Here is a 25,645-nt window from a genome sequence, read left to right on the forward strand (position 1 = left end):
ACAAGAACATGGCTCAAAGAACGCCCAGATCATTAAAAAACAGAATGTGTGACATTGTGTCAGGCATAATAATAAAATTACAATTGAGACTTGGCGACAAACAAACGCGGAAATGTGCAAAATCAGCGCAAAAACTTTGGTGGGGGAAGCACTGATTCTGGGGGCGTCCCTCAAGGAAATGTCAAATCAAATTTATTGACTTTCATTGTTCGATGGGAGGGAAGATGGGAGGTGACTACAACTCCGAGCTCAGGCAGAAGTCGCGTTCATTGAAATGTGAAAAGCCAATGACAGGGGGCGAGGGCCAACAATGTGCACCTTTCTTTTCCTCGGTCGCTCGTTCCTGGCGGCTCCTCCTAGCGGCACTTGTCGATTTGTCCTGCACTTTTCGTATTTGTGCGCGATTAAAGCGCCGCTTAGCACGTTTGAATGCCTTTCTCCCGGCCTCCAACGCCCCAGTCGTCGAGCTATGCAGCCCTGAGACAATCAGCAGCCCCCCCATAGCTCTTTGCTCATTCCCCGCTCAATATCTCCTGGATTTTTCCCCCATTCTTCCCTGATTTCCAACAACTCTGAACAATGCCTGCTGGCAGTGCTATAAAAATCATATGCTTCCTTTCATTGCAAGGGTTTGGCTTTAGCTTTTTTGCCTCTTCTTTGCCAGTCGACTTTGGTCGACTCCCTTTGTGTCGGGATAAGTTTGACAATTATTTGCATTGTTCAGTGAAGTCGTTTGCTCAACATGCACATGAATCGGTAACTACAACATGAGTGGGTCCGTAGTTATAGCTCACAGTCGGGGCAAGTCTTTTGTACACTGTTCGATGAAGTTTCAGAGGTCTGATAGGGGGTAATATTGAGATGGACAAAAAGGAGACAATGTTTTGGGGCGAAAAAATCACTTTGTGATATCTTTGGCCAGCCAATCATGATCGTCGTCAGGAAGAAGCTTATTGGTTCCATAATCCTGATCACTAAATTAGCGGCCGACTGTTCTAGCAAATCAGAATGTTTTAGCATTGCCCGGAACTCAAATCGGGAAGTACTATATCACCTTTATCTTAGTAAGAAAAAAACCATGATTCATTCATCATGATTGCTGCCCAAAAAATACGTTCAACTTAATAATAATTAAGGACTTTGTGATGAAGTTAATCCGCATTCCGAATCCGCACTAATAATCGCTATGCCACAGTTTTCACATTTCACAAGAAAATCACTTTATTCAGTCGGTGACTGCCGGAATCCTGCAACCAATTTTTCCCTCACGGAAATGCAGAATAAATGTTCTCCGTTTGACCCGAAAGCCTGTTGCCTCTCTCGTTGACTATTCAGGCTGGTCTGAAAGGCCTGCTGCCAAAACCGGAGTTCTTTTTGATAAAATTGCCTCTCTCTGCTTCTTTGGCGGTTGTCTTGTGCGGCTTCTTTTTAAATGGCTGTTTCCGCTTCCTGTTCCGCTCCGTTTCGTTTGACTTGTCTGCACGTAAATTTTGTGCCATTTTGCCGTAACAAAATTTGGTTGTTCTTTTTCTCAAACTCAGCCCGAGCCGACCTCTCGACTCCCTCATTCATGTTGGCGGTAAATTTTAGTACAATGCATATATAATCTTTTTCACTTATCTTTGCATAGTTTCCCTTTGCTGCAGCAAAACTTTTTACGGTCTGAGGTTAAAAGTAGCGTCATACATTTCCAGCAGCCCACCTCTCCGCCCACTCCGCCCCGTTCAGCCATTCCAGATTCGCGTGCGCGTTGAGAGCCATATAATGAATGAAAAGTTGGCAGGGAGTTGCAAAAGGTTGCGGCGGCTGCCACCGCCACTGACGCTGCCGCATGCAAAAGGTGCAAAGGCATCGCAATTTTTGCTGAATGGCAGGGTTTAGTTTTTCCACTTGTCGACAATCTTGTGACAGATTTATGGGTTAATTATTGTGAATAGTGCGATGGGAGTGAGCAACACTGAAACATGGCAATAGATAAAGTAGAATGAAATCCCATTTCTTAGATTATAGCACTGAGAAAGTAGTTATATTCAAATTGTATCATTTCAGTATTTGACGTTTTCAAGATTTATGAATATTATTGTTCTAGATGTCTCTAAATATCATTCAGCCCGAGATGGATAAGAAGCAATCATCACGCAAGATATCTGCAGATATCGAAGAATACGATATTTTTATGGGAATCTATGAGTTGGGCGTTACCCTTGGAAACTATCGCCCTAATGTACACCAGATATTTCAAGTCTTAGCCAAGAGTTCTAAGAGGAACACCTCAACCAATGATTCAATTGAAGGAGTGCTGCTCAATGATATCCGCTTGCGTTACGAGGATCTGCAGGAGCAATCAGATGCTGAAGGAAAGTTTCTACACGAGGCTGAGCAGCATATCTTTATGCATCTCTATAAGGAGTTGGTTAGCATAGATACGGACGAGCGAGAGCGTATGAAATACATCGAGCTATGTTGCGAGTTATTCGGTGAGGATCGAAAAAAAGATATGGGTTTTGAGGAATCTTTAAGTTTCCGCTTAAAGTGCATAGATCGCTTACACATCAACATTGAAAAGATTACGGCACGTCTTGATGCTGCGACCGATCAGGAATCTAATGTTAATGTCCACAGCAATGAAAAATTCGATTCACATGCTGATGTTGCAGATACTGTTTTTGGTAGAACGGATGATGCTTTGGATTATGCTGTGAATTTTAATGGGAATGATCCCGTTGAAGCTTCGTTTGAGCTACCTGTGAATTTGCAAAAGGAAATGCCTGTTGATTTGCCCTCGGATATTCTTATAGATACACGAATTTCTCTGCCTATTGATGTTAATGTGAATGCTCCAATAGAGGAATCTGTGGGTGCACATGTGAATGTTGCAGTGTCTGTTCCGATAGATCCTGTTGATCAGAAAACCAATGGAGTGCAGGAGATTGTTCGTAAATTTCAGGAGAAAAACGAGGACTTATCGTGGGAACATCTGAAACAAACAAAAGTTTTAGCATCGGAATTCATTCAAAATATGACAATAATGGGTAAAGTTGTTCGAAGAACCAGCACAGATCAGATCCAGAAATGCCTCCAAGACACGACTGAAGATTTGTTTTCTTTAAGCGATGATCTTGAAGATATTTCGTCAGGATTGAGGAAAATATACATTCTGACGAAAGAACGTAATTCCTTGTCCAGATTGACAGTACACAATGACAATACAAAAGTTCCTGCAGTTCCACCAAGACATAAATCTGAAACGGACTTCGAAGAACTACATGATTATTCGGAAAACACGACAATCGTCGTGGAACAAAAAGCATCTTCAGAATTCACTTCGAATTTACAACATCAGCGCCACATAATAGCGGCGCCACGTTATATTCTAAAACTATTCAAGTCAAATCCCACCTATCAATGGCCCTCAACGGATCTGAATGCTCCCAATTTATTTGAGCAGTTGGACCAGTTCTATGAGAAAACAGAACATGAGGATAATGTACTTTCTGAACAGATGTCCTCAATTCTATCACGTCTAAAGATATACCTGCGAAGTATCAAGAAAGAACTCCCCAAGGACATCACCTACTCAGATTGGTTGACGATAGTGGGAAAGTGTCAGCTGACAGAGATACTTACCAGTGCAGAGAGAGATGCCTGGCAGCTGAGAGACCGTGGTGGCCAAGAGCTGACGGATGAAGATCGCTATCGGGACGCACTCGATGGTTTGCTCGGCTCTGAGTCGGCCCATCTTAGATTGTCCGCCTTGAATTCGCGACTGCCGATTCGGTCGCCGCATTACCAGCACAGCATCAGCGAGTGCTATTTGCTTTTGGCCCTAGGCCATGTCGGATCCTTGTATCGATCCTTGAAGCTAAAGGTGCAAGAGCTGGCCCAACAGGGCCTAACAAAAAGTGACCAAGCTCTGGCGGAATGTATTCGTGGGGATCTGTACTCATTCCATGAATTCTGTAATCAACAGGTGAATAGCCGCGGAAGTCTACTTCGTCTGTTCTTGGGCACTCGAGGCTTTCAGCAGAGGTTTCAGGTGCTTCTGAACCTAATTGTCAATGTACAGAACAGCAAATCTTGTGTCCTATCGCTTTACAATCAGTTGGCTCAAACAGTGGATATGGCAGAGGCTACAGTGCAAAATTGGTTGATGATAGTAAGCAACCACCTACTTATCAAGCTCAACCGCTGGTTGCGGAAGGGTCAACTCCCAGAATCGGGCTGTGACGAGTTTTTTATTGTTCAAAATTTAGCATTAAGCACAGATCGATTTTGGCAGGAACGTTTTCAGCTGGCAGAAGCCTTCTCAATGTTTTTCGATAGTCAGCTATCCATGCTGATGATCAGCATAGGTAGACACCATATGTTCTCCAGAATATATCTGTTCTCAAACATAGAAACTTTCTTATCAGCGACAGAGCTACACTACAGACTGCTTGACGTCTTTCAGCAGTTCTATCAGAACAGAGACCAGGAGCCACTTTTTCAGCTCGTTTCGGAGCTGCACTCGGATGTGTGTGGTAAGGTTATGAGATGTCTTTACGACTATGCACCAGTTCCACTGGACCTTTTCCAAAACCTACACAAATACTTGTTGCTAAGAGATATGCACTTTGTGAGGCAGTTAATAGAATTACTTGAACCTGTACTGGAAGGGGAGGCAAAGTTCTACGACACCAAGCAATTGAACTTTATGATGAGCAATATGTTATCCATTCGAGTTTCTGATCTATATGTAGGGGAAGCCAATTCAGAAGGTTCGAAGTGTTGGTCCCGTTTTGTCCTGCATTGGAAGCTGCCTATCCACTGGAAAGCATTACTGGGGGACAGTGTTAAGCAGTACGAGTCGGTCTTTCCCGGTCTATGGAAGTTCCATCATGCTTACTATGTACTCTGCGAAAGGATTATGAGGCAAAACTGGCACTTTCGAAAACATATCCTCCTGGACAATAAGGGCTTGGAACATGTCCAGTGCCACTTCGATAAATTGATCGACATTCTGTTCGACTTGATGGATGTTTTGAAGAGCTTCCTTCTACACCAAGTGTTAGACGAGGCTTTTGCCGAGCTCAAGCTGGCTCTTCAGAAGGTCAGGAGCATAGACGAAATGCTCGAGGCCAATGTTATCTATCTGGACGCGGTCAAGTTCGGCTCTTTTCAAACGAAAACTGTAAAAAGGTCCAGAGTATACTTGGAGAAAGTCTTCAGTCTCATCCTCGACTTAGAAGGACGCCAACAGAAGTTCTACAGGCTGTTTCACATTTATATGGATTATGCAAGTGATGACAGTTATGTCGGCTCCATTTTGCCGAACCGTTTGCACGATTTTCGTTTATCCTGTCAGAAAACTTGCGATTCTCTCAACGAACTAGAAGAAGAAATATATGCGGTGATATCCGATTTTCTGTTGAGCTTGCATATTGCTGGATATCCAGCGCTTAAGTTGTTGGCCAGAAGATTAGACAGCCAGGGACTCTACGAGAACAGAAAAGAGGTATTGTGCTTTGTCGACACCCATGCGTTCTTGAGAACGACGAAACAATTTAAGACCTGAGGATACTTAACAGGAACACCGCTTGCTTTGGAATTACTTTCGTTGAATACACTTTAGTTGTTAATGTATATTAGTTAATATAATATAAGTATTTAATAAACGATTTACTTGCCTTCAACGATTGCGTATCAGGGTTTCGCTGCTGAATTACACCGAATACGACTACATATACATATTCCCCAAGTTGAACTCAATCAGATTCGTCTCGTTATCGCTCAAGTTATAATTCATTAACAGCAAAAAGGGTGAAGAACAAAGAACCTTTTTTGGACGCTTTGTCATTTGATAAATTGGATTTTAATTGAAAATTAAGAATTGACTTAGCAATATTTGCATGGTGCAGCAGCTGGAACTGCCTTTTGTTATGCAAATTCTCTTTATTTTGTGGTCTAGTGTGAAAAGGAAGAACTCTCCTGACGACTCTGAATTCGTTTAAATGAAAGTAAATAAAGGAACATTTACTTTTTGGCTTAAGCTTTGGGCAGACGCAATTTACGGCTCTCGTCAGCTCTGCTCTGTGCAGCTCTGTGAAGCTCAGTTGATAGCACAAGTTGAGAGTTTGCCTTGGTGTCAATTGTAATTACTCGACGCAAATTAAATCAAATTTCTGTTCTCTTTTTCACATTTTCACATTTTTATTAACAACTTGTGCCAACACTTTTATAATGGGTCTCATCTGCATAACTTAATTTTCCGAGAATCCGCTTGGAAATACATACATATATCAGCACTCAAATCTTTGCCAAAGAAATGCACAATGGGGACTGTGGGGCCACTCGGAAAGGGTGAGTGTGTATTGTGTGTCAGAGTCCTGGGCTCCTTTGTTATCTGACAAACACAGCTGGCGAAGTCATCTCTGCGTTTTAGCCATGTGTGCTGGATGAATTATAAAACACAACTGGCTTCAAAAAGAATGTCAGGAAGATAATTGAATCCTGGCAGGAGGCATTTAATAAACTTGATTGGTAGCACACGAAGGAGTGGTAGGAGGAAGGTTGACAGGCTCTTGACAGGGTGACTCTCTGGGTGACTTGTGCAGCTGCTGATTAGGGAAATTAATTTCACACAAAATTGTTTTTCCTCAGTTGCGATTTAGATAATAAACGAGTAAATTTTTTTTACTGTGTGTTATATTTGTCATCTCAGCTTCTCAGCGAAGGCACGCTTCTTCATCAGATATCCTTCATTAGTTTGACAAATATTTTTAGGGTTTCGCAGAAGTCGCTTACCTGTTGATATTATTTTTTCGAATTCAGTTACATCTCAGTTGTGGGCCACTATCGCTCTCGTTCCGTATTGGCCACGGCATCGCTTTCTGTAGCGTTTTCTTTATTTCTTTTGTAGAAATGAAAGTTGTGGAAATTTATGACAATCCAATATCATTGACGACAATATCTTTGGCTGCTCAGCAGAATTGTGCGCCATGTCAAATTAAACTATAAAATTTATTATTATGCCCGTTGACATACTTGAACTGTTCTAGGCAATAAATTCCTATGCCATTTGCCGTTTTGGCTTTCAACATTTCTCCGCCGTGGCCTGCCCGCCGCCCCACCCACACATTGTTATTGACAATTTGTTGTCAGTTTTTCTCGCCCATACTCGTACTCGTACACCCAGATCAATTTATGTGGCTGTATCTCGGACTATGAACGGGACTGGAGCAAGGACTGGGGCCTTATGAAATACTTCTCATTACAACGATGGGGGGCGGCCGCAATGGCTGAAACATATTTGAACTATTTTCATTTCAATTGCAAACGGTTTGGCGCAGAGAAATCAATTGAATTGCCATTTCACATATGAAATGGTCATTTGTCAATGAACAACAATTGGAGGGCGTGGTCGCAGCTGGTTGGGCTGGTGGCGCGGTGGTGCGGTGGTCGAGCGATTGTTGGCAATGGTTATGGGTTGACTGCCGCACAGTTGTGCGGTCACTCAAAATGGCCGCATAAATATGTCCTTCTCCTCCTGGCCACACTGTGGACGATCGCCTGCTGCTCCTGCTGCTGCCAGCCGCTCTTGGTCGCCCTTCTCCCTAGATGGCTAAATTGTTGGTCGTTATTAAATTTCCGCTGCGTTGAGTTCTCATTTCCGTTTCGATGGCCAATGCAGCTGGCCAACGTTGAACGCTCAACGGATGTTTCCATAGATACACACGCATGTACGTGTGCCTGTAAATATATCTTTGGCTATGGCTATATAATCGAAAGGGTTGGTTGCCTTTTAGTGGGCACATGGTGCGTATGCGTAATATTCGATTATTATTATTGTATTTTGTTAAGAGCCTAAACAATAATCCATCCATTCCACCCATGCTATTATTTGCCGCAATCAAAAATCTATTGTATGACTGAAATTGTTGTTCTTATACGTATATTTTGGAAATAGCTTTTTGTTCGGATTTTAGCCAAATTGAAACTAATTGAAATATGTGAGAGTGTGGGGCAGATGTGGATGGGAAGTCGAAACTTTTCCAATAAATTTCAATAAAAAGGCATTTTTGGTATTTCCCTTTATTTTGTAGTTGTAGTTTTGTTATTGCCTCCCCCTGGTCGTGTGGGCTGAAATTACGTATACGCCACCGTGCAGTGACCTCGTTTATCGTTTCGTTAGCATTATTTTACATTATGTTTTCCTTTTTTTGTTTTTGTTTTTTTGGTTTTGTTTCGTTTTCTTAGTTTCTGTTAAACTAAATTGAATTATTTAATGTAATTCTCTGTTTTATTGTTTCGCACGTCCCCTGACAAACGCTTAGTCTTTGCTTGTGGCAAAAATGGAAAAGACGGGGGAAGTTTTTGGTTACATTTGATTTGTGTTTTATGCAGTTGGTGGAAAACTTTGCCATCAAACACAACTTTTTCTTGTATATGTATGTATATGGGCTCACCCGTTTAATTAGACGGAAAATACTTTAACAGTTTTTCGCCCCCAAAAGACCGTTAAATAATATGGGTTTTAATGAAAATATACGGCAGAGCCCCATCAACCAGACGCCCGCCCCTCTTCCAGGGCTTGGTTTTATTGTTGGGCTTCCTTTTGTGGGTGCTGCTCCTTGGCCGAAAAATAAAGAAATAAATAACAAAATTATTCAAAATTATGGACCCGCTTTTGGCTTCTCTCGCTTTCTGGCTCGCTCGTTACCTCGCTCTCTCTTTCTTTCTCTCTCTGTTCCAGCTTAACCCTTGTCCAGTGCTGCGTCTCTCAATGTTATATTTTAGCGAAGTTTTTATTAAACCTCCGCCTGGCAGCTGCTTACAGAGTGAAATCTTAGGAAATGCATTAAAAAGGCGCTAAGCAAATATTAAAATTTCTGTCGGAAAGGAAGAGAAAGACTTAACCCATTTTATTATTATTATTTCCCCGACTAAACAAAGCACGTTAATGGTCTCAGCCGGACAATGTGGTTCTGGCTACGGCTCCGGATCCGGCTGTTTATTCATGCCATGCGCTAATGGACAGCGCGAAATTGTGGCGAAATCTCGCTCAGACAATACGAGTATTATTTATTACGGGGTGAGGGTGAGGACTGCGAACAAAGGATGTAATATTTATTCATTTATTTATTGATTTATGGCAGGGCATTTAAATCAAATTCAGGCAGAAATGCTCAACATTTTATCAATTTGATGCGCCTATTTATTATGATGTTTGTACTTTTCACCGCTTAAGTTTGTTCCTCTCCCACTCGCTCTCTCTCTGTATCTTTCTTTGTTGAAATTTATGCCTTCACTGACCACAAAAGATTCATCTTCATTTCATCTGTCCATTTCTTCCTCTGCTCCTCCTCGCCCGCTGCTTGATTAGTTGATGACACTTTGTGCGAGCCATGAATGTGTCTATATGTACGAGTAGTTACCCCATCCAGATCCATATCCGCATCTACATCCACATTCACATCTCGGCAGAGGCTATATGTCTCCCTCCGTGGCTTGTGGCTAATTTGATAAATATGCGCGCGTTTATTCAAATCAATCAGCGTCAGTCGGGCCAAGGGGCTGGGGTGGCAGAGCCTGCATGGAGAGGACAAGTCATTGGCATCGTCTACACTTCAGTTGCTATCGCTTCGGATTATCCTCACTCCTTCCCGCTGTGTGCATCTTGTGGCATATAAATTTCAGCTGCTTGCTTGCCACGCATACTTATTTACGAACAGAGAGACACATAGATACACAAAGCACACACATATGTTTCTCTCTGGAGATTTCATTAATGGGCGGTTGACTATAATAAGGCTGGTTAAGCCATAGGAGGCTTTTCGGATAACTAAAACCAGCTAAAATCTTTTTCGATGGCAAGTGGTTCTTAAATTAGAGCTGTTTATCCTACCGGATATTATCCAATTCGACTAGTATTATTTAATAAATTAACTCTTCCTTCAATTAACCGTTCAGCAGAAAGATATTGTGGATTATATTGTACGGCTTCAGCCGGTTCTTTTCTTGGTAACTGATAAAAAGTTCATGGGAATGTTTGGATGATTCAATTTTTTGCATTGTTAGCGGATTTAAACTATTTCATGCGGGGCTAATTATTACTTTTCATTAGCTACTTGATATTTAAGACTGATTTAAGTTATGCTCACTAGCGAGATATCTGCATTTAGTTCTTCGGCTCGCTTAGATAATAAATGAACTCGAAACAATTTTGTGAGAAACCCTTCATCATCCCTTGTATCTCCGGGACTTCTCGTCCCACAACTTTTGCTCTTCCTTTAACCGGGCTTATCAAAACTTTCCCCTAGTTGCCCCACAAAACTTTTTTGTTCCCATCCAAACGCATCCCCTGCCCGCTTCAGGTAAATTAAGTGCTTCACATTTACAACTCCATTTGAAGGGGCTGCTGCTGCCCATCAGCTTGACGCATATGCTCTCGTAAAATTTTTGCGGTTCACCACAATAAATCTCAATTGAGAATGGCAAAGGTAACTTGACTCTTAAGGTGCATAACTTTGAAGTGTGTACCTAATATGTGGGGAGTTAGGAACTAACGATTTCACAAATGCTTAGAAGCCAACCATAATTTCTGCTACTATCTCAGACCAGATTACTGCGAGGTGGATTGCAGCTAGCGAACAATCAGCATAAAGTCTGGACTTTAAGAAGAACCCAAAATGCAATCAAAATTGTGAAATAAACCTAACAAATCCCCTGTAAAGTTTGTTGCTTTTCTCGCTTAAAATTTGCGCCACCTGTCAGCGGTGTGAATTTGTTCTCAATGTTTAGTTGTCACACGGTTGGCTTCTCTCCCATTCACATTCACATTCACATCCCTACCCAATCCAATCCTTTCCAGCTGAAGGAGTGCAAGGCAAACGTCTTGGTGCACACTGCGTGAACGTAATAAATTTCACAATTGCAAAAGGAAAACTGTCCGCAAAACTGTAATTGTAATGTTTGCTCTGTCCCTCTGTCCCCCTGTCCCCCTCTCGTTCTCTGGATCTGGCTCTCGATGCGTGTGCTTAGTTTTAGTTGGAATTTTCCTGTATTTGCCGAGCGCTTGGCTGGTGGACTCGGATATGTAAGCGAGGACAGCTCCTTAATCTATGCTACAAATTTTTTGTCCCCCATGATTCTGTGCGAGTGTATGTTTCCTTCCCATATGTACAATTGTCAGCTTAGTTTTATTTTCAATAGGGTGTAAAGTGTTGATTTGGGGCTTCCCAACGGGAAGGTTGTTTCAAGGTGTTTGCTTTGCGATTGAGTCAACTCTTTTATAGATTTAACCAATAAAAAATATTCATAGGGAACTCACTGGAGTTCTCTTGAGAAATACAAATCTCCGAGGATAGCAGTTGCTCAACCTTTCTATCTTCAAGTCCCCTTCGACTGTCCAATAAATGTCAAGCGTACATTTGAAAATCCAATATCAATTTTCTTTAATCACGCACCAGGCGACATTTCCAATGCTTGTCTCGAAGGAAATTCATTAAAAAGAACATGGCATAAAAAACGACTAAAATGTACCCCTGCGATTCATTAAATGATGGTAGGACAAAGTTTCTGTTGAATTTGACATGCGAAAATGTCAAATTACATTGCGTTAATTTGGATTCCGTTTGAAGGCGGCTCCATTTTTTGCTCAACTGTCAACACTTTTGCTTGTCTGGCAAATTGTTCGAGCAGCTAGAATTTTGAATGTTTCCGAAGAACAGAATATAGAATCATAGAAAAATCCCTTTTCCACGAGTATTGTAGTAGCTAATTTCAAAGAACTTATTAAAAACCTACCCTTAAAGGTAAATAAATTCTGCACTGAAATAAAATCCAATACATTAAATCCATGGAAAAGACCATGTATCTTAGTCCACCCTCAAAGAGTATTTGACTTTCCATACATAAAATCTGTTTGTATTCACTCTTCCCTTTGCCCACATATTGCTCGATATGTTGTGCAATTTATTTGCACAGATTCCATTTTTAATTTCCTGACATTTTCGAGTTTATTAAATTTTATATGTTTACTATTTTATTGGATTTCATTTTGAGATGCGTTATTTGATTGCTGATGAGTGAGGGTGGGCTCGGATGTTGGCGACAGCAGCAGGAGGCAACGATACAGGAACAGTGCTATCTTGTTCAATATTGACAGAGCCTGTTCGAAGATAAGCCCAGGCTCATTCAAATTTCCACTCGCTTGGGTTTTATTAAATTCCAAAGATGGGCTCTGTCAAGAGGCTAACCTCACACGAGCATGTACAATATAAACGTACGTATTCGATTACCTTGTTCAATACGAGCTGTTCTGGGGAAGGGGTTCTTCTCTAATATTTCAGCAATCAATTTTAAACTTTAAACTACAAGAGGCATATACTGGAGCTGGGGGATATAAAACATGGATTTCTCAAATAACCTTTGAGTTGTTGCTGGCCTGACTAATTTTCGCTAATGCAATGGCGGAATCGGAGGGGCATAAAAAAACTAATAAAATTTACGTTTATCCTTGAAAAGGCACTCGAAAATTTGCGCCTAATGCGCCCCTTCGCATGATGTTGGCGATGATGATGATGCTGATGATGCTGATGAGGATGATGCTGAGCTTGAGAGACCTTAATATAGACAAGCACAAGACATGCCCCAAAAGACCTGACGAGACCTTCTCCGCCTCCGTACACATCTCCGTCCCCGTCACCGTCCCCATTCTCCCATCCGCTTCCCCATCTCCACCCCATCGAAGGCTAAAGTGCCATCGAATTTCAATTCAATTTGCGAGGCGAGGCATTCGCTAAGGGTGCGAAAAAATTTCTATAGCATATTTTTGTGCGCCGCGTTTGACTTGATTTGGCTGGGACAGAAGCGCGGGCGGATTGGGGAACACTGAGAATTGGGCGTGGGGCGTGGGGCGTGGTCCAGTGTATGAGTAATATTGGTGCAAAGGGTTACCCAGAATCGCTGATATTGATAGTCAGAAGGCAGTGGAATAACTAAGTCTGCTGTGAGGGATTTAGATGGTTTTCCTTTTGCTTTTTTTTGACAGAATTTCTCTCTTTTTCGCCTGTTTCTCTTTATTATATCACGTTCTCAACATAAATGCGTTAAGTGGAGACTTGGGGCACGGGCTGCGTGGTGCTTGAAGGCGTATTTGAAAAGCGCTTAAATTCAGTTGAGCGTCTTCTTTTTTTTTGTTATTTATATTTCTATACAGCACCCAAGAAAGTCCTTAGAATCGGGTACATCCTCTCAAAACTGATATGCGCGTGTGAGCTTTTCTCTTTGTCGGCTTAAAGCCGTGTGAGCCCTCAGGACTTTCAATTGAGTCACTCTGGCAGCAATTTTGATGGCATTTGGGCCTGCCTTTCATATATATGTATATTTTCTCGTCACATTGCTAAGGTTTATCCTTTAGTTTATATTATTAGCTTGTAATGTGCTACCATAATTGAGGGGATTTCCTTGAGAGTTTGAGTGAATGGAAGGACTTTTCTGTCCCTTTCTATTCTATAGGAAACATTTTCTTTAAGTAAGCCCTAACGAAAGGTGTAAAGGCGAAACTAATGCCGCTCTAAAGTACGTTTACTTAGGAGGTGAAGATTCCCTCAACAGGCCGAAACCCTCAAGGATATTTTCATAGAAAATATTCACAGTCAACTCAAGATTAAAATGTTCACATTTGGCTCTAAAACTAATTGAATTAATTGGCATTTCAACATAATTGAACAATTAAACATTTTCTGATGCGTTTTCTTTTTGCAGTTTGTTTGAACATTTTTTTTGTTTGCAATGCTGTCAGCCGAGAAGTTTTGTACCTTTGCAATCTTGCAAGCTACCTTTACTCTCCATTTTCTTGGATATTTCTGTGCCTTTGCCTCCATGCCGCAGTGCCAGCTGTTCCAGATTTATTTAAAAAACTTGCGCGGAACCCTGACTGCGTCCTTTTCAATTTAGCTGGCGATTCTTTTCTTGTGCCGGGAAGCAAAATGTGTGTTTTAGTGGCTTGGCATTAGCATGTTGGATATACATAAAGCTGGCCCACAACCTCAGCTCTGAGAGGCTTTATGAAAAACATTTAGGCTTGCCGTGCATCATCTTGGGAGTGTCGAGAGAAGGAGAAAATATGGTAAAAATGGTATGTTTTTGACTTTTGGCGTTGGAAATTTATGTTCCGCAAATATGTGGCATTCGTTTTTGCTTCGCATCTCTACTCGTACTCGTACTCTTATTCTTTGGACCTCCTGTTTGCTGCCCTCACCGTGTCACATATGGCCCAAAGATGGGGTTATGCTAAGGAATTTGAGACTTTCGGAGGAAAGGCGCTTCATAATTTAAATATAGCTGGAAAAGGGATCAAAGCAAAATGGAATACCTTCGACAACCAATGTAAAATATGGGTACTCTCGTAAGTATACACCAAAAGACAGAATTCTTTGACACCCACGCAAAGTCAAAGTACCAAAAGCCATTTCGTCATTTCTTTCAGACTTTTGACATTGCCGACAATTGTCAAAATCATCAATAAAATTCAGCTGCTCCACGTGCTCGAATTTTCCGCCAAATTGTCAATGTGGCCAGAAGTGGACAAAACAAAGGCGAACAGGAATGAAGAGGTCTTGAAGCCACACTTCCATTGATCGGGGGGCGGGGCCCTTTTGAAATCAAATACAAAAGCAAGTTCTAGTATTATTTATTATTGTGCATTGTTTGCGACGGCCTGGCCCTGATGAATTCTATTTATCGGTTTGTTTGCCGTATTCATTCAAATCGAATTCTATTTTTACACAAAATGATTTATGTCCTTGGTCGGGATATAGATACGTGTGTAGGTATCTGTTTCACCTTTATCTACGGATACTATTAGCAAAGTCAGTTCCGATGATTAGCGAATTTGGTTTCGCTGGTCCTGGGTCGAAGTTTTGTGTAATAAAACCAACTTCTTTATGAGGAGCCGAGAGCACTCTGCTTTTGGAGTAATATCGCAGCCATTATCGTCTCATTTTTCTTAGTTTTCCAACATTTTCTCTCGTAGGGCCCTGGAGCGGAGCAGGACAGAGCGGAGCAACTCTTTTCGCGCTTCGCCACTTCGACATTAGTTTCGCTTAGTGAGCTAAACTTGACCACATCGAACTGCGAAGCGTGTTGAGAAAAACAAAAAACCACTCGGAAAACTCAAGTTTATAGCCTTCTCCCCTTTCTGCGGGGGAAACTTTTCTCCACACGACTTTGCTGGACACTTTTTTCATATATGTATATATATGTATCTATGTATATCTGTATTGAAAAGTTTTTTATATTTGCCCAACTGACGTTGGTCGCAATAAAACAACAAAAAAGTTTTCTAGCAGTTTGTAAATTTCCTAATGTTGGGCATGATGGTAAAGAATTGCCGCAACTTTGGGAACAACTTGGGGATTATCGATTTTAAAGAGCATTAATTCAATGATCGGATGAAACTCATAGTACCACTGATACAAAATATAGGAGAAATAGGTTGTGACCCCGACACGTTACCGATATCGATACAATATTTAACTGCATACTGTCTAAGTCGATTCGGACTACTACTACTGAGACTTTAAGCGAAATATCCAGACCTCAACGAAGCGATGGGGACTCCAGCAAAACGCACTTAACCAGACACAATGGAAGCTTTCACCGTCCGAGGATGGACTTTTTTTCTTTTTAATAACTTTTCCAAATTTTTACCCAACTTATTAACGGTATAAATGAGGGGAAAAAAAACTTGCTAGCCTCATAAATGAGGGAACAATTTAATTTTTTTATTTCTCTAACATTCTTCCGCGAATATCTTTCAACAGTTTCGCGTGCCATAATAACAACATTAAATTTTTTAATGCCACACGCCGAGGTAAAAAAGGGTAACACAACCTGGTACGCATTACGGCCAAAGCCAGGCTTCTTCCTACCTCTCTAGAGCCCATGAACATCCCCATCCACACCTAACCAAAGCGCTTTTTGCATAAAATTCATATTAGGCACAAGGCCAACCGCAAGAAGATAAAAAAAATGAACACGCGCGAAATTTTGTATAAAAATATAATGAAAAGGAATTATTTATATGACTCGCACAGTTCAAGGGAAAGGGTTCCGCCGAAATGAAAGATTATATTTTGCAGCTCGGAAAATCCAAAAAAGGGGGAAAAATACACAAAACATGTTATTCTCCATGTGGCTCTACCTCGGGGATGGTTTTAATTGAAAAAGTATTCATCCGGTTTAAGAATATTACTAGTACTCGTATTTACAGGTGTACATACATATAGTGACATATCCATAATTCCCCACATCCCATACACATTATGTTTATGTACAATTCATCCACCCCATCCACACAAGTAACAGGACCCCACTCAAGAATCAATAACTGTTTCTTCCCATACTCCAAGCTAGGGCCCCCCATAATATAAACAATGGACCACATTGTTTCATCAACATTAGAATCAAGCCACCCTCGAGAAATCGATTCTTTAGAATCACGCCACTCATGAGGACCAATCAAAGCTAGACATAAAACCAAGCAGTATCACATTCCTAGCTCCGTCATGTAATGCAACACCGATCGCCAGCAGTGGATGCCTTTCATCAAAGCCGACGCATCCCCAAATATCGATCCAGGCACGTACGCCACCGACACGAAGATGCAGCCGAGGAAAGCAACGCCCGAAGCCAGAGTCGGGAGTTCCAAGAGAAGGGCTCATGGAAACTAGCCAGCAGCAGAGAGAGATCAGTTCCGTTTGAGACAAGCAGACGTAAAGTTAAGTCGGCGAATTCAACCAATCTTGTGACATAAAGAAATTAAGTACTAAAAATAAAATCTTTTTTAAAAACTAAATTTAGAGTTGCGGATATTTAACTATATGTATATTTTACTGTTTTAAGCGTTTAATTGAGTTTTCCGTACCGTAAAGCTGGTTTTTGTGGGATTAGGAATATAATGCCAGCTCCGAGTCCTCTTCATTGTTCTTCTTAGCCCTACAAATTGCTAAATATTTTTCATTAAAAACCAAATGCAATTTGCCAAAAAACTCTCAAGTACGCGACCAAAAAAAAAGCGGAAAAAAACATTGAAAATTAATTAATGCCAATTTGTAAAAGCACTGAAATCGAAAACTTTTCTGTTCGTCCCAGCACTTTCATTACTTCGTTAGCTTCAAACAAAAATGACCCAAAAACAGAAGAAAAAGTATCAGAGCAAATTCTTTCCAACAAAAATTGTTCGCAAAGTTTTTAAAAGAAATTACCATTTTGGTCGCTTGGCCGTTTGGTCAAGTGTCAATAATTGGAGCCCAAAAGACCCGTTCTCCGACCCGAGGAGGGGAAAAGACCATTTCCACCGCCCACTCCCATTATTTTGCTTTCCTCACACTCCACCAGTCGACACTTTTGATTTCAATAAATTCTTGTAATTAGCGCCAGGCATTCATTTCTCTTCTGTGCCACACTTTTTGTTCTCCGGATCGTTCTTCTCACGAAATATGCAAATTGAATTCGTTTCGCCCAGAAACTCACTCAAGTGGATGTTCTTGGCAACAGAAAGAAAAGAGTTGTACAGGTGGGCGAATGAATGGATCGGACAATCCCTAATACCAAGCTACGTGTCAAATTAACGCCAAATTCTGGAGACCCTTGACATCTTTGATATTGAGAGTCGGGGCCTATTATATATATAATATTTTATTTAATGACTGCAGCGCCAAAGTTAATGTCAGGATTTTAAAGTACATTATGTGGTATTATGATCAACAGCAGCAACTGTTCCGTTTGTTCTTTAAGTCAATGTCAGGTTTTTGTAGCCCACTATGTGGTATTATAAGCAACAGCAGCAACAGTTTCGTGTCTTCTTTAACAGATATTTGGTTTAACTTATGATATAGAACACAGGTATCTGCCTTTTTTATCTGCCGTGTTCTCCGCCTCCGGCTCGGCTTGTGGCTCTACCACCTGCTGCTCCTCCGAACCAGTAGCTGATCCAAGGAATGTCATAGTTGTTCCAAGGACTCCAACTGCCGACCCAAGGGCTTCCACGGCTGATCCAAAAACTTCCTCGTCTATCACTTCAGCTTCAAACATCTGAGTGAAATCATTATGTACAATAGGTTTAATTTAAAAATTCTTTTTTTACCGCTGGTTTTCCAGACTTTTACTCACGTGCTCATGGCCAACTGTTTTGGTAGTATCACTTGTGTTCTGATAAAAACCTCGGGTCATTCTTATACCTGGTCGTCCCTTGATGTGTTCAAATTTTCTGGGTATGCGAGGAAAAAACGGAGAGGCGTAGCCACTGAAAGGGTGCGAAGGTGCACCTTGCCGACCCTTGATGTGAGCTAGAGATCGTGGTATGCGACATAAAAATGGCGAGTCAATGGCCACTGAAACACGGGGAAGCACACCGATCACACCTGTAGTGCGGATCGGGGTTGAGGTGGTTAGAGGCGCATCCTCAATGGTTGTGAACTCCGTTGAGAGTGTGTTGCAGGGTTCTTGGTACTCCTCAGAGCTTAGATCTATATCTGAATTCATTCTACAAAATAATGAAGAAATTATTTCTTACTTGGTTTTGTTTTAATTTTGTGTTCACCTGCCGATGTGTTGCGAGATACTGATTTTTCTAGATTCCGAAACTGACATTGTGATAAAATACCTCATAGAGCACTAGATGAATAAATTTGAGTACTTTGAATTTTTGGTTTTTTGACCCAAAAATATGTAGATGTTAGATACAAATGTAAAAATTGATTAAAACCATTTCAAATGCCATAGTCATATACTCGATGTTGGTCAGTGTTCCCATCGAGGTTGAAATACTCTTATCCACCTATTCGTGTCCACAAATCACAGTAACACAATGACATACTCGTAAATGAACAACAAAGGGGAAATTACAATAAACAATAGGGAAACATGCAAGACAACAAACCGATGTCAACTGCCATCGACCTACTAGCCCCGACTCTTCGACTCCGACTCCGACTTTGGCCCCGAGACCCTCCTCCATCATTCGCAATATCAAGTCAAAGTTCTGGGAAAATTCCTGAGCCAAAGACAAAAGGGAAGACATGAAAGGAAAAATTACGCCTTTGGCAGTTTTTAAAACATTTTGCTGGCGATTTTCTGTGCTTTTTCTCGTTGCCCCCTCTCCGTTCTGCTTTCTCTTTTCTCCTAGCTCCTGGCTTGTATCCTTTTATCGTTTCTAATACTGGCATATTTGTTACAATGAATGTTTCTGGCCCTCCCTTTGGATACGATTCCCTTGTTTATTTTTCATTTGAAGGCGAACCCGACGTACTCGTACCCTATCCACCACATTATGAATACGTTCTGCATATGTTTCTCACACTCCTCCCCCCTTTGTCTCCACCAACCACTCTCGTCTGTCTGTGTGTGTGTGCGCGCGCGAGGCGGAAATGTACTGAAATGAGAAATTTCCGTTTCTGGTTCCGATGTCGGAAGTAAAACAAACGCCGATAAAACAGGCCCAAGCCTCGACAATGAGACTCTCGAGTATGTGTGTGTATGTGTGTATATGTGTAAAAAAGAAGCACAAGAAGAGGAATAGCACCGAGAGGTATAAATGATTGCTGTTGATAATAAGAGCCGCCGAAATATTGAAACCAGTTGCACACTTTTCGGCACGCAGCCAGAATTTATGAACCATTTTGGCCGTGCCGGTTGGAGCATAAATCGAGAGGAGTAGGCCCGCTCCTTACCCAGCCTCCAAATGCGTTTTGGTACTTGCTAATGGCACATAAATAACCACTACTAACTAAACAGTGACAACACAACCAGTACGAGCACAGCCCCACTTGGCCCTCTCTCTTTTGGTTCTGTTGTACTCTCCTTTTATCTGGGCTCTGGTTTTTTACGAGTGTTTTTGTTGTCTTGTAAGCATAGGCCTCTGAAACAATAGAGTATTTTAGTGTTTCACGTATTTTTGGTATACTTTTAGAAGGCACTTTGAATGAAATCTGAAATTCGAACATCCGGGTACGATTTAAAGTAAAATTTGTACTTTAGATTGGACATTATGCACGATATTATGTGATGTATGCGAATACGTAGCATGTTAAAGCAGGGATAAATCCGTTTAAATTCGCTTCTGGCAGTATGAATAGAGATAAAACTGTTTATAGGGCATTCCGCTGTTCGCATAGCTCGCAGTTTCTTTCAACCTTTTTGTTTTATGCTTGTTGTTCAGTTAGTTCTCGCTGCTGCCGTCGCTTTCCACGCACATTAAAATTATGCTCGGAGTAATGTAGTCTGCACCTACTGGCACCGAGCCACTAAACCACCAAATCACCCACTATGCTGGCTGTCCCTGTCCCTGTCCTCACCTCCCTACACAGCCATAAAGAAGAAAAGGCAGCGCCTCCCAAATGGTGGACAGGATTGTGCTGCTCTCGTGGACAGTGGACATTGGCAATTACCGTTGCCGCAGTTGTGACAGTCTCACAGCTTCCGCTTTCGCTCCACCTCCCCCACTCTCGCTCTCGCCCACACTCTCTCTATCTGTATATCTATCTCGTTCTAGTCCCCGTTCATAATTCGCCTTGGCCTGCGGTCGTGTTTCATAGCTCCCCGACCAGCCCTCCACCGGATTGTGGATTATTTGTGGCGGTTTTTGGTTTGCCTTCGGGAGGCCGAATCTCCCCCCACATTGCGTACACGCAGCATGTGACAGTCCAGAAATACAATAACTGTGAATGGAATTTCCTCTGCTCGAGTATTAGTGTTTGTGTGCGGGTGCGCCTGCTAATGTGTGCCTGCAATAAACAATCAATTTGTTAGAGAGCAGCCTGGAAATTCCGGTATTTGCTTTATGGTAATTAAATAATAAATAATATGTTACATCGCTCAATATTTACGAGTACGAGAATGTGCCGCCTTGCGGAGTGTCAATTAGTGCAATAAAATATTATGAATTGTTTGGGTAAATCATAAAATTACCAATTTTCAGGAGCTACTGTTTTATAGCTGCCCAAAATAAGACGGCTTCAATTCACAATTCATTTGGGGCAAACTTTCACAACTCAACACCCAACTCTTACAAAAGAAAAAACCAGTAGAGCCCAAAGTGAGATACATTCATCTGTATTACGGGTTTGTATGCCCTCTGGTGACAAATAACACTAAATTAAAATTTTATTAGGGTCTTTATGGTGCGTCGCTTTACACGGCTGCCAAATAAAGAGAAAAAAAGGAAAGTGGGCCGAAAAGGCCGGGAATATGTTTTAAATGTTTCGCAAAACCGAAAATTCTGTTGTCTGCCGTCTGTGTTGCCTTTTGGGGCCCGCAAAAAGGCAAAAAAAAAAAAAAACAAAACGAATCGGCGACAAAGAACGAAAGCGAGAATTCCCCAAATTGATTAAAACTTCATAAATTTACATTTTTATCGCTGAGGCAAACAAATGCCGCAAAATGTGGAACAGGGTTGCAGGCCTGCAGATTCAGCCCCAAAAATGAAACGCAAACCGATTCAGCATTGGAGAAAACGAAGGGAAACAAAGGAAAACAAACACACACTCTTATGAATATTTACACGTGTTTTGGCAACGCAGCAAGCCTCACACGCTTTCCACAAAAAAGAAAAGAAAAAAGTAAATTCTGTCACCTGTTTCGGGGTCCCTGAGCCAATGATGAAGGGGAGCCGTGAGTTTTGGGGCTGGCTTTCTCCCAAATGAGAAATAAAAGTAAATTCACATCATCACAAAATATTATTAAGCAATCAGCTTCTGTTTGGCCCAGGGCCCTGGGCCCCTTTCGTGGCCTGAGAAATTTCTTTCGTTTTTTTTTTGTTGTTTTTATTAGCGGGGAGAGCGTTGTGAGAGTGCGAGTCGGTTTACCTGGCGTGACACCCTCCGCTGATTAAGCGAAAGTGATTGAGTGGCAGGACAGGGGTGTTGGAGTGGGAGTGTGTTTAGGCAATGGGGCGTTTAATTAGAGCCACAGACAGACTCGCACACACATGCAGGAATTTTTAATTTATGCATTCAATTAAAACAAAGCCGAAATGTGAATTAAATTAGCATTTTTTGAAGGGCTGCTGCTGCTGGCAATCAAAGAGTCAGTAGCGAAAGGCTTGAAGTAAATGGAAAATAAATTGGAAATGCCGGCAGAATTATATCTGGGATATGGTGTTGCCAAAACTTAAATACAAATATGTGGCACCAACACAATGTTCCGTTTTGCTTGCTGTCTACCCAACAGACTCACAAAATAACAAGTGAATTTATGCGTGCCGACCCCTGTCTTAAAGAGATGGTTAAAACTACTGAAAACCGGGAATATGCGTTGATAACTAATAGATACATTAATGTAATATTTTATTTTAGTAGAACCTTTCTAGAAAAGTTTCATTACCATAAACGGCTTGTATTCATCCCAACTATCAGTCCCAAAGTTCCGGCACTTAGTGCGTTTCAGAGTTGCACACTTTTTGGCAGTTTGACATGTTGTTGATAACTCGGGGAGAGGAAGCTTAAGTAATGTTATTCTTAACTGCGAGTAAACTTTTGCATACAAAAAAAAAAATAGGGAGAATTTGTAGCTGCTCCTCCGTCCGGCTCGGAGTGAATTTTAATGCAAATGCAGTTCGAAAAATGATTTCAGAAAAGTCTGCAACTGCAGATGGGGAACACAGACGCAGGCGGGGCCAGGTAGCAGCTTAAAAGGTAGAGAGCACTTTTCAGGTGTGCGCTAAATTAAATTAAAAGTCAAAGTCATTAAAAGCCAAGTTGGGTTGTTAGTTAAGTTGACGGGGCCGACGGTCGAAAATGCTTTCGCAACATCCTCTTTAATTAGGAAGTCCGCCCCCAAAACAAAAGGCTTAAAATATAGTTTTAAGCTTATCAAGTTTGTTTCTGATTAGCCGAATTCAAGGCAGCAATTGAAATGGGTGTTGGGGCGCCATTCGTATGGTTGGGAGCCGTGCTGACAACCAAAGCAAAGTCAACAACAATTTTCACCATTTAGCCCAATGCAATTTAAGGATCCCATGGCCCACACACACCCACTCGCCCACACACTTTCACCCACATCGAAAAACATGATGGCAGCAATTACTGTTATTTGGAAAAGCGAACAAAAATGAGGGGTGCATGGAGAAGTTTGGGTGCTCTATAGGAATCTGATCTGATGACCCAATAGAAATTCAAGTAGAGAAAAACTCTGAGACCAAAATGGAAAAGATCGGACAGATCGAGTATCACGAGTACCACATCTTTATGTGCAGAACACAATGTAAAAAATTTTAAAGTTGTAAGAAGGTTTGTTACTTGAATTAGCAATATTTTGTAACAAAAAATTGTATACCTACATTAATATTTGATTATTCAGGATTATTCCTCAGCCGCTCACTTATGGTGATTACTCTTGTTAATATGTCCGGTTTCCGAAAGAGTAAAACGCCAAAAAACAAGAGGCCCAAAAAAGAAATGCAAACAAAGTTGGTGCACAGGCAAAGTTTCCAATGGATAACGAGACACTGCACAGTATCGCACTGCGAGTATCTATCCCCGCCTCTCTCTCTCTCTCTCTCTCTCACTCTTTACCTTGTCCAGTCTATCTCTTTTTCTCTTGGCTGCTGTGGGCTTTTGGGGCGGCAAAGGCCGGAGAACAAATATGCAGCCGATGCCCTCTCCCCTGACAAAACAATAACAATGCGCAATGACCCAAAACTAAACACCGAAGACACTCAAAAAAGGAAAAGCGGGAAAAGGAAAATTTGGAAAGGCAAAAGCGGAATGAGCGAACGTCGAAAAAACAGTTTTCGCCGAGCTTTTCTGTTTTGTTTTTATGAGTGCACAGGATTCTGCGGAACGGAACGGATCGGAACGGAGAGAACGGAACGGGAATAGAGCCATATGAGCGTTATTTTTTTCGGCATCCAGTACGCGTAGTGTACTAAGGGTATATTGTATCTCTCTATTATATAACAAAGGCCGATATTTTAGTCATATCCTAATTATTATTAATTATTAATTAATTAATTAATTATTAGTTTTTATGTATTTATATTACATAGAAGAGATCGTGTTTATGAAAGAGAATATGAATTCGTGTCGATATATATTAGGAGTCTTGATCCCGAAAATAAGACTTATTTTGAGTAAAGTATAGTTAAGCCTGTGGCAAACCCAATTCTAAAGATTTATAATCGTATTTAGGAAAGTTATCAAAAACTTTTACTGTATTGTGGATTTTCTTTCGATCGTTTGAATATTGAAAGATAAATTTCACTATTTCCACAAAACAGTACTGTGCAATTTTATGATTAGAGGGTATCTCATAGTCGAATTATTTTACCATATCGTTCTCTTTATATTTTTGTTGGGCTTGCCAAATTCGAAAAGTGTCTATGGGTGGGTGCGTCTGTGTGCCTGGCATAATCAACAATATTTTGAGTGCTTTTTGTGTGAAGTTTTGTGATTTTTTTCGGCTGTTTGTTTTTTGTTTCGCGATTCGTTTCTGGCCTGCCTGTTTCCCCGCCGATGATGACGATGACGATGATGATGACGATGACGATGATGATGACGGGGGGCTGTTGTTCTTGTTCCTGCAACTACTGAAGAGTGTAACTCTGGTGCATTGTCTGATGACTGGCGACTCTGGAAACGTAGCTGCAGCCGCGCCGCCGTTGCGTTGCTGGACCGTTTTTTCCTGGTAACTTTTGTTTTCAATGAGTTCTGATCGTGTTTCCTTAATTTTTTTCCGTTCTCTATCAGGTGGATGTGGATGGCTGTAAATTGCGATTTCTGGCGGTTGGTTTTTTCCTCAGGTATACGTGTTCGTGCATGGAGAAGGTGAGATAGATATGACCCCTCATTAACGGAGAATGGGAAATGAAAATCTGTATTTCCGCCGAACAGAGTGGAAAATTTCTTTTAAACTGTATACTTTTATTACCATTTATTTGCCTTTTGCTGTTTCCCTCTTTTCCTCGGACAAAATTCCGCCTGCATTCGAATTTTTTGCTCTCTTTTCAACTGCCGTGGAAAAAGTTTTGGCCACAGTTTTTCATGCTGGTGCGTGTTATCTTGTTAAAGCAAAACTTTAACTTTGCCAACTTGTCTTTACATGCACATAGATACTTAATTCTATATCTGTGTGAGGGTGCAGCGGCTGCATCAACAAATGGCTTGGACTCGGCTTGGAGCAGAGAGTTGGGCTGCGAGTGGGACTGGGTCTGGGTCCGGAGCTGTGGTCCCCTCTCTGGCACACATCAAATGCAACATTTGCGCACCAATAGCCCTGCTGCCCTGCAGCCCCCAGAACGGTTAGAAAAACAACATAAATTTCCACTTAAGTAAGTGTTTAAAAGAAAGATGCAGCCGAGCGAAGACAGCAGCAGACCTCTGATAAACGACGTCTGGATGAATAGAAAGCCACGGAAATGGGGGCAGCGAAGGCTTGACCCTGTCATCCACTCAAAGGTATCATGATTTTATAAAGAGTTTGGTAAATGCCAAATAAAGGGGTTATACTTGGTGCTGCAACACTGTGTGAGGATTCAAGACTAACTATTTACCTAATATATTCAAATTTAAGTATAAACGAGAACTAATGTTTAGAGTAGAATGAATGTACGAATTCCATTGAAATTATTGGGGTCATAATTCGTAGATCTAACTGCGTTTAGCCT

General features: G+C 41.3%; 2 protein-coding genes across 2 annotated transcripts; one reads left to right on the forward strand and one right to left on the reverse strand.

The window, feature by feature from the left end:
• Positions 1 to 2,056: 2,056 nt before the first annotated feature.
• Positions 2,057 to 5,657, forward strand: LOC108161139. Its single transcript, XM_017295361.2, has one exon. The coding sequence runs from the start codon at positions 2,090 to 2,092 to the stop codon at positions 5,552 to 5,554; it is 3,465 nt and encodes a 1,154-aa protein (XP_017150850.1). The 5' UTR covers positions 2,057 to 2,089; the 3' UTR covers positions 5,555 to 5,657.
• Positions 5,658 to 17,673: 12,016 nt separating this feature from the next.
• On the reverse strand, positions 17,674 to 18,684 carry LOC108161554. The gene is made up of 3 exons (XM_017295837.2): positions 18,587 to 18,684; positions 18,157 to 18,529; positions 17,674 to 18,078 (listed from the first exon to the last, which is right to left on the reverse strand). The coding sequence occupies exons 1-3, from the start codon at positions 18,652 to 18,654 to the stop codon at positions 17,872 to 17,874; spliced, it is 648 nt and encodes a 215-aa protein (XP_017151326.1). The 5' UTR covers positions 18,655 to 18,684; the 3' UTR covers positions 17,674 to 17,871.
• Between the last annotated feature and the right edge of the window lie 6,961 nt (positions 18,685 to 25,645).

Source organism: Drosophila miranda, chromosome 4 (assembly GCF_003369915.1).
Source record: "Drosophila miranda strain MSH22 chromosome 4, D.miranda_PacBio2.1, whole genome shotgun sequence".
Classification (NCBI taxonomy): Eukaryota; Metazoa; Arthropoda; class Insecta; order Diptera; family Drosophilidae; genus Drosophila; species Drosophila miranda.

Excerpts from the sequence above, each read along its gene's own strand:
- LOC108161554 (XM_017295837.2), bottom strand. The coding sequence starts at position 18,654 with ATGAGGTATTTTATCACAATGTCAGTTTCGGAATCTAGAAAAATCAGT. Across the intron at positions 18,530-18,586 it reads ATCTCGCAACACATCGGCAG|AATGAATTCAGATATAGATC; the intron begins GTGAACACAAAA and ends ATTATTTTGTAG. Across the intron at positions 18,079-18,156 it reads AAACAGTTGGCCATGAGCAC|ATGTTTGAAGCTGAAGTGAT; the intron begins GTGAGTAAAAGT and ends GATTTCACTCAG.
- LOC108161139 (XM_017295361.2), top strand. The coding sequence starts at position 2,090 with ATGTCTCTAAATATCATTCAGCCCGAGATGGATAAGAAGCAATCATCA.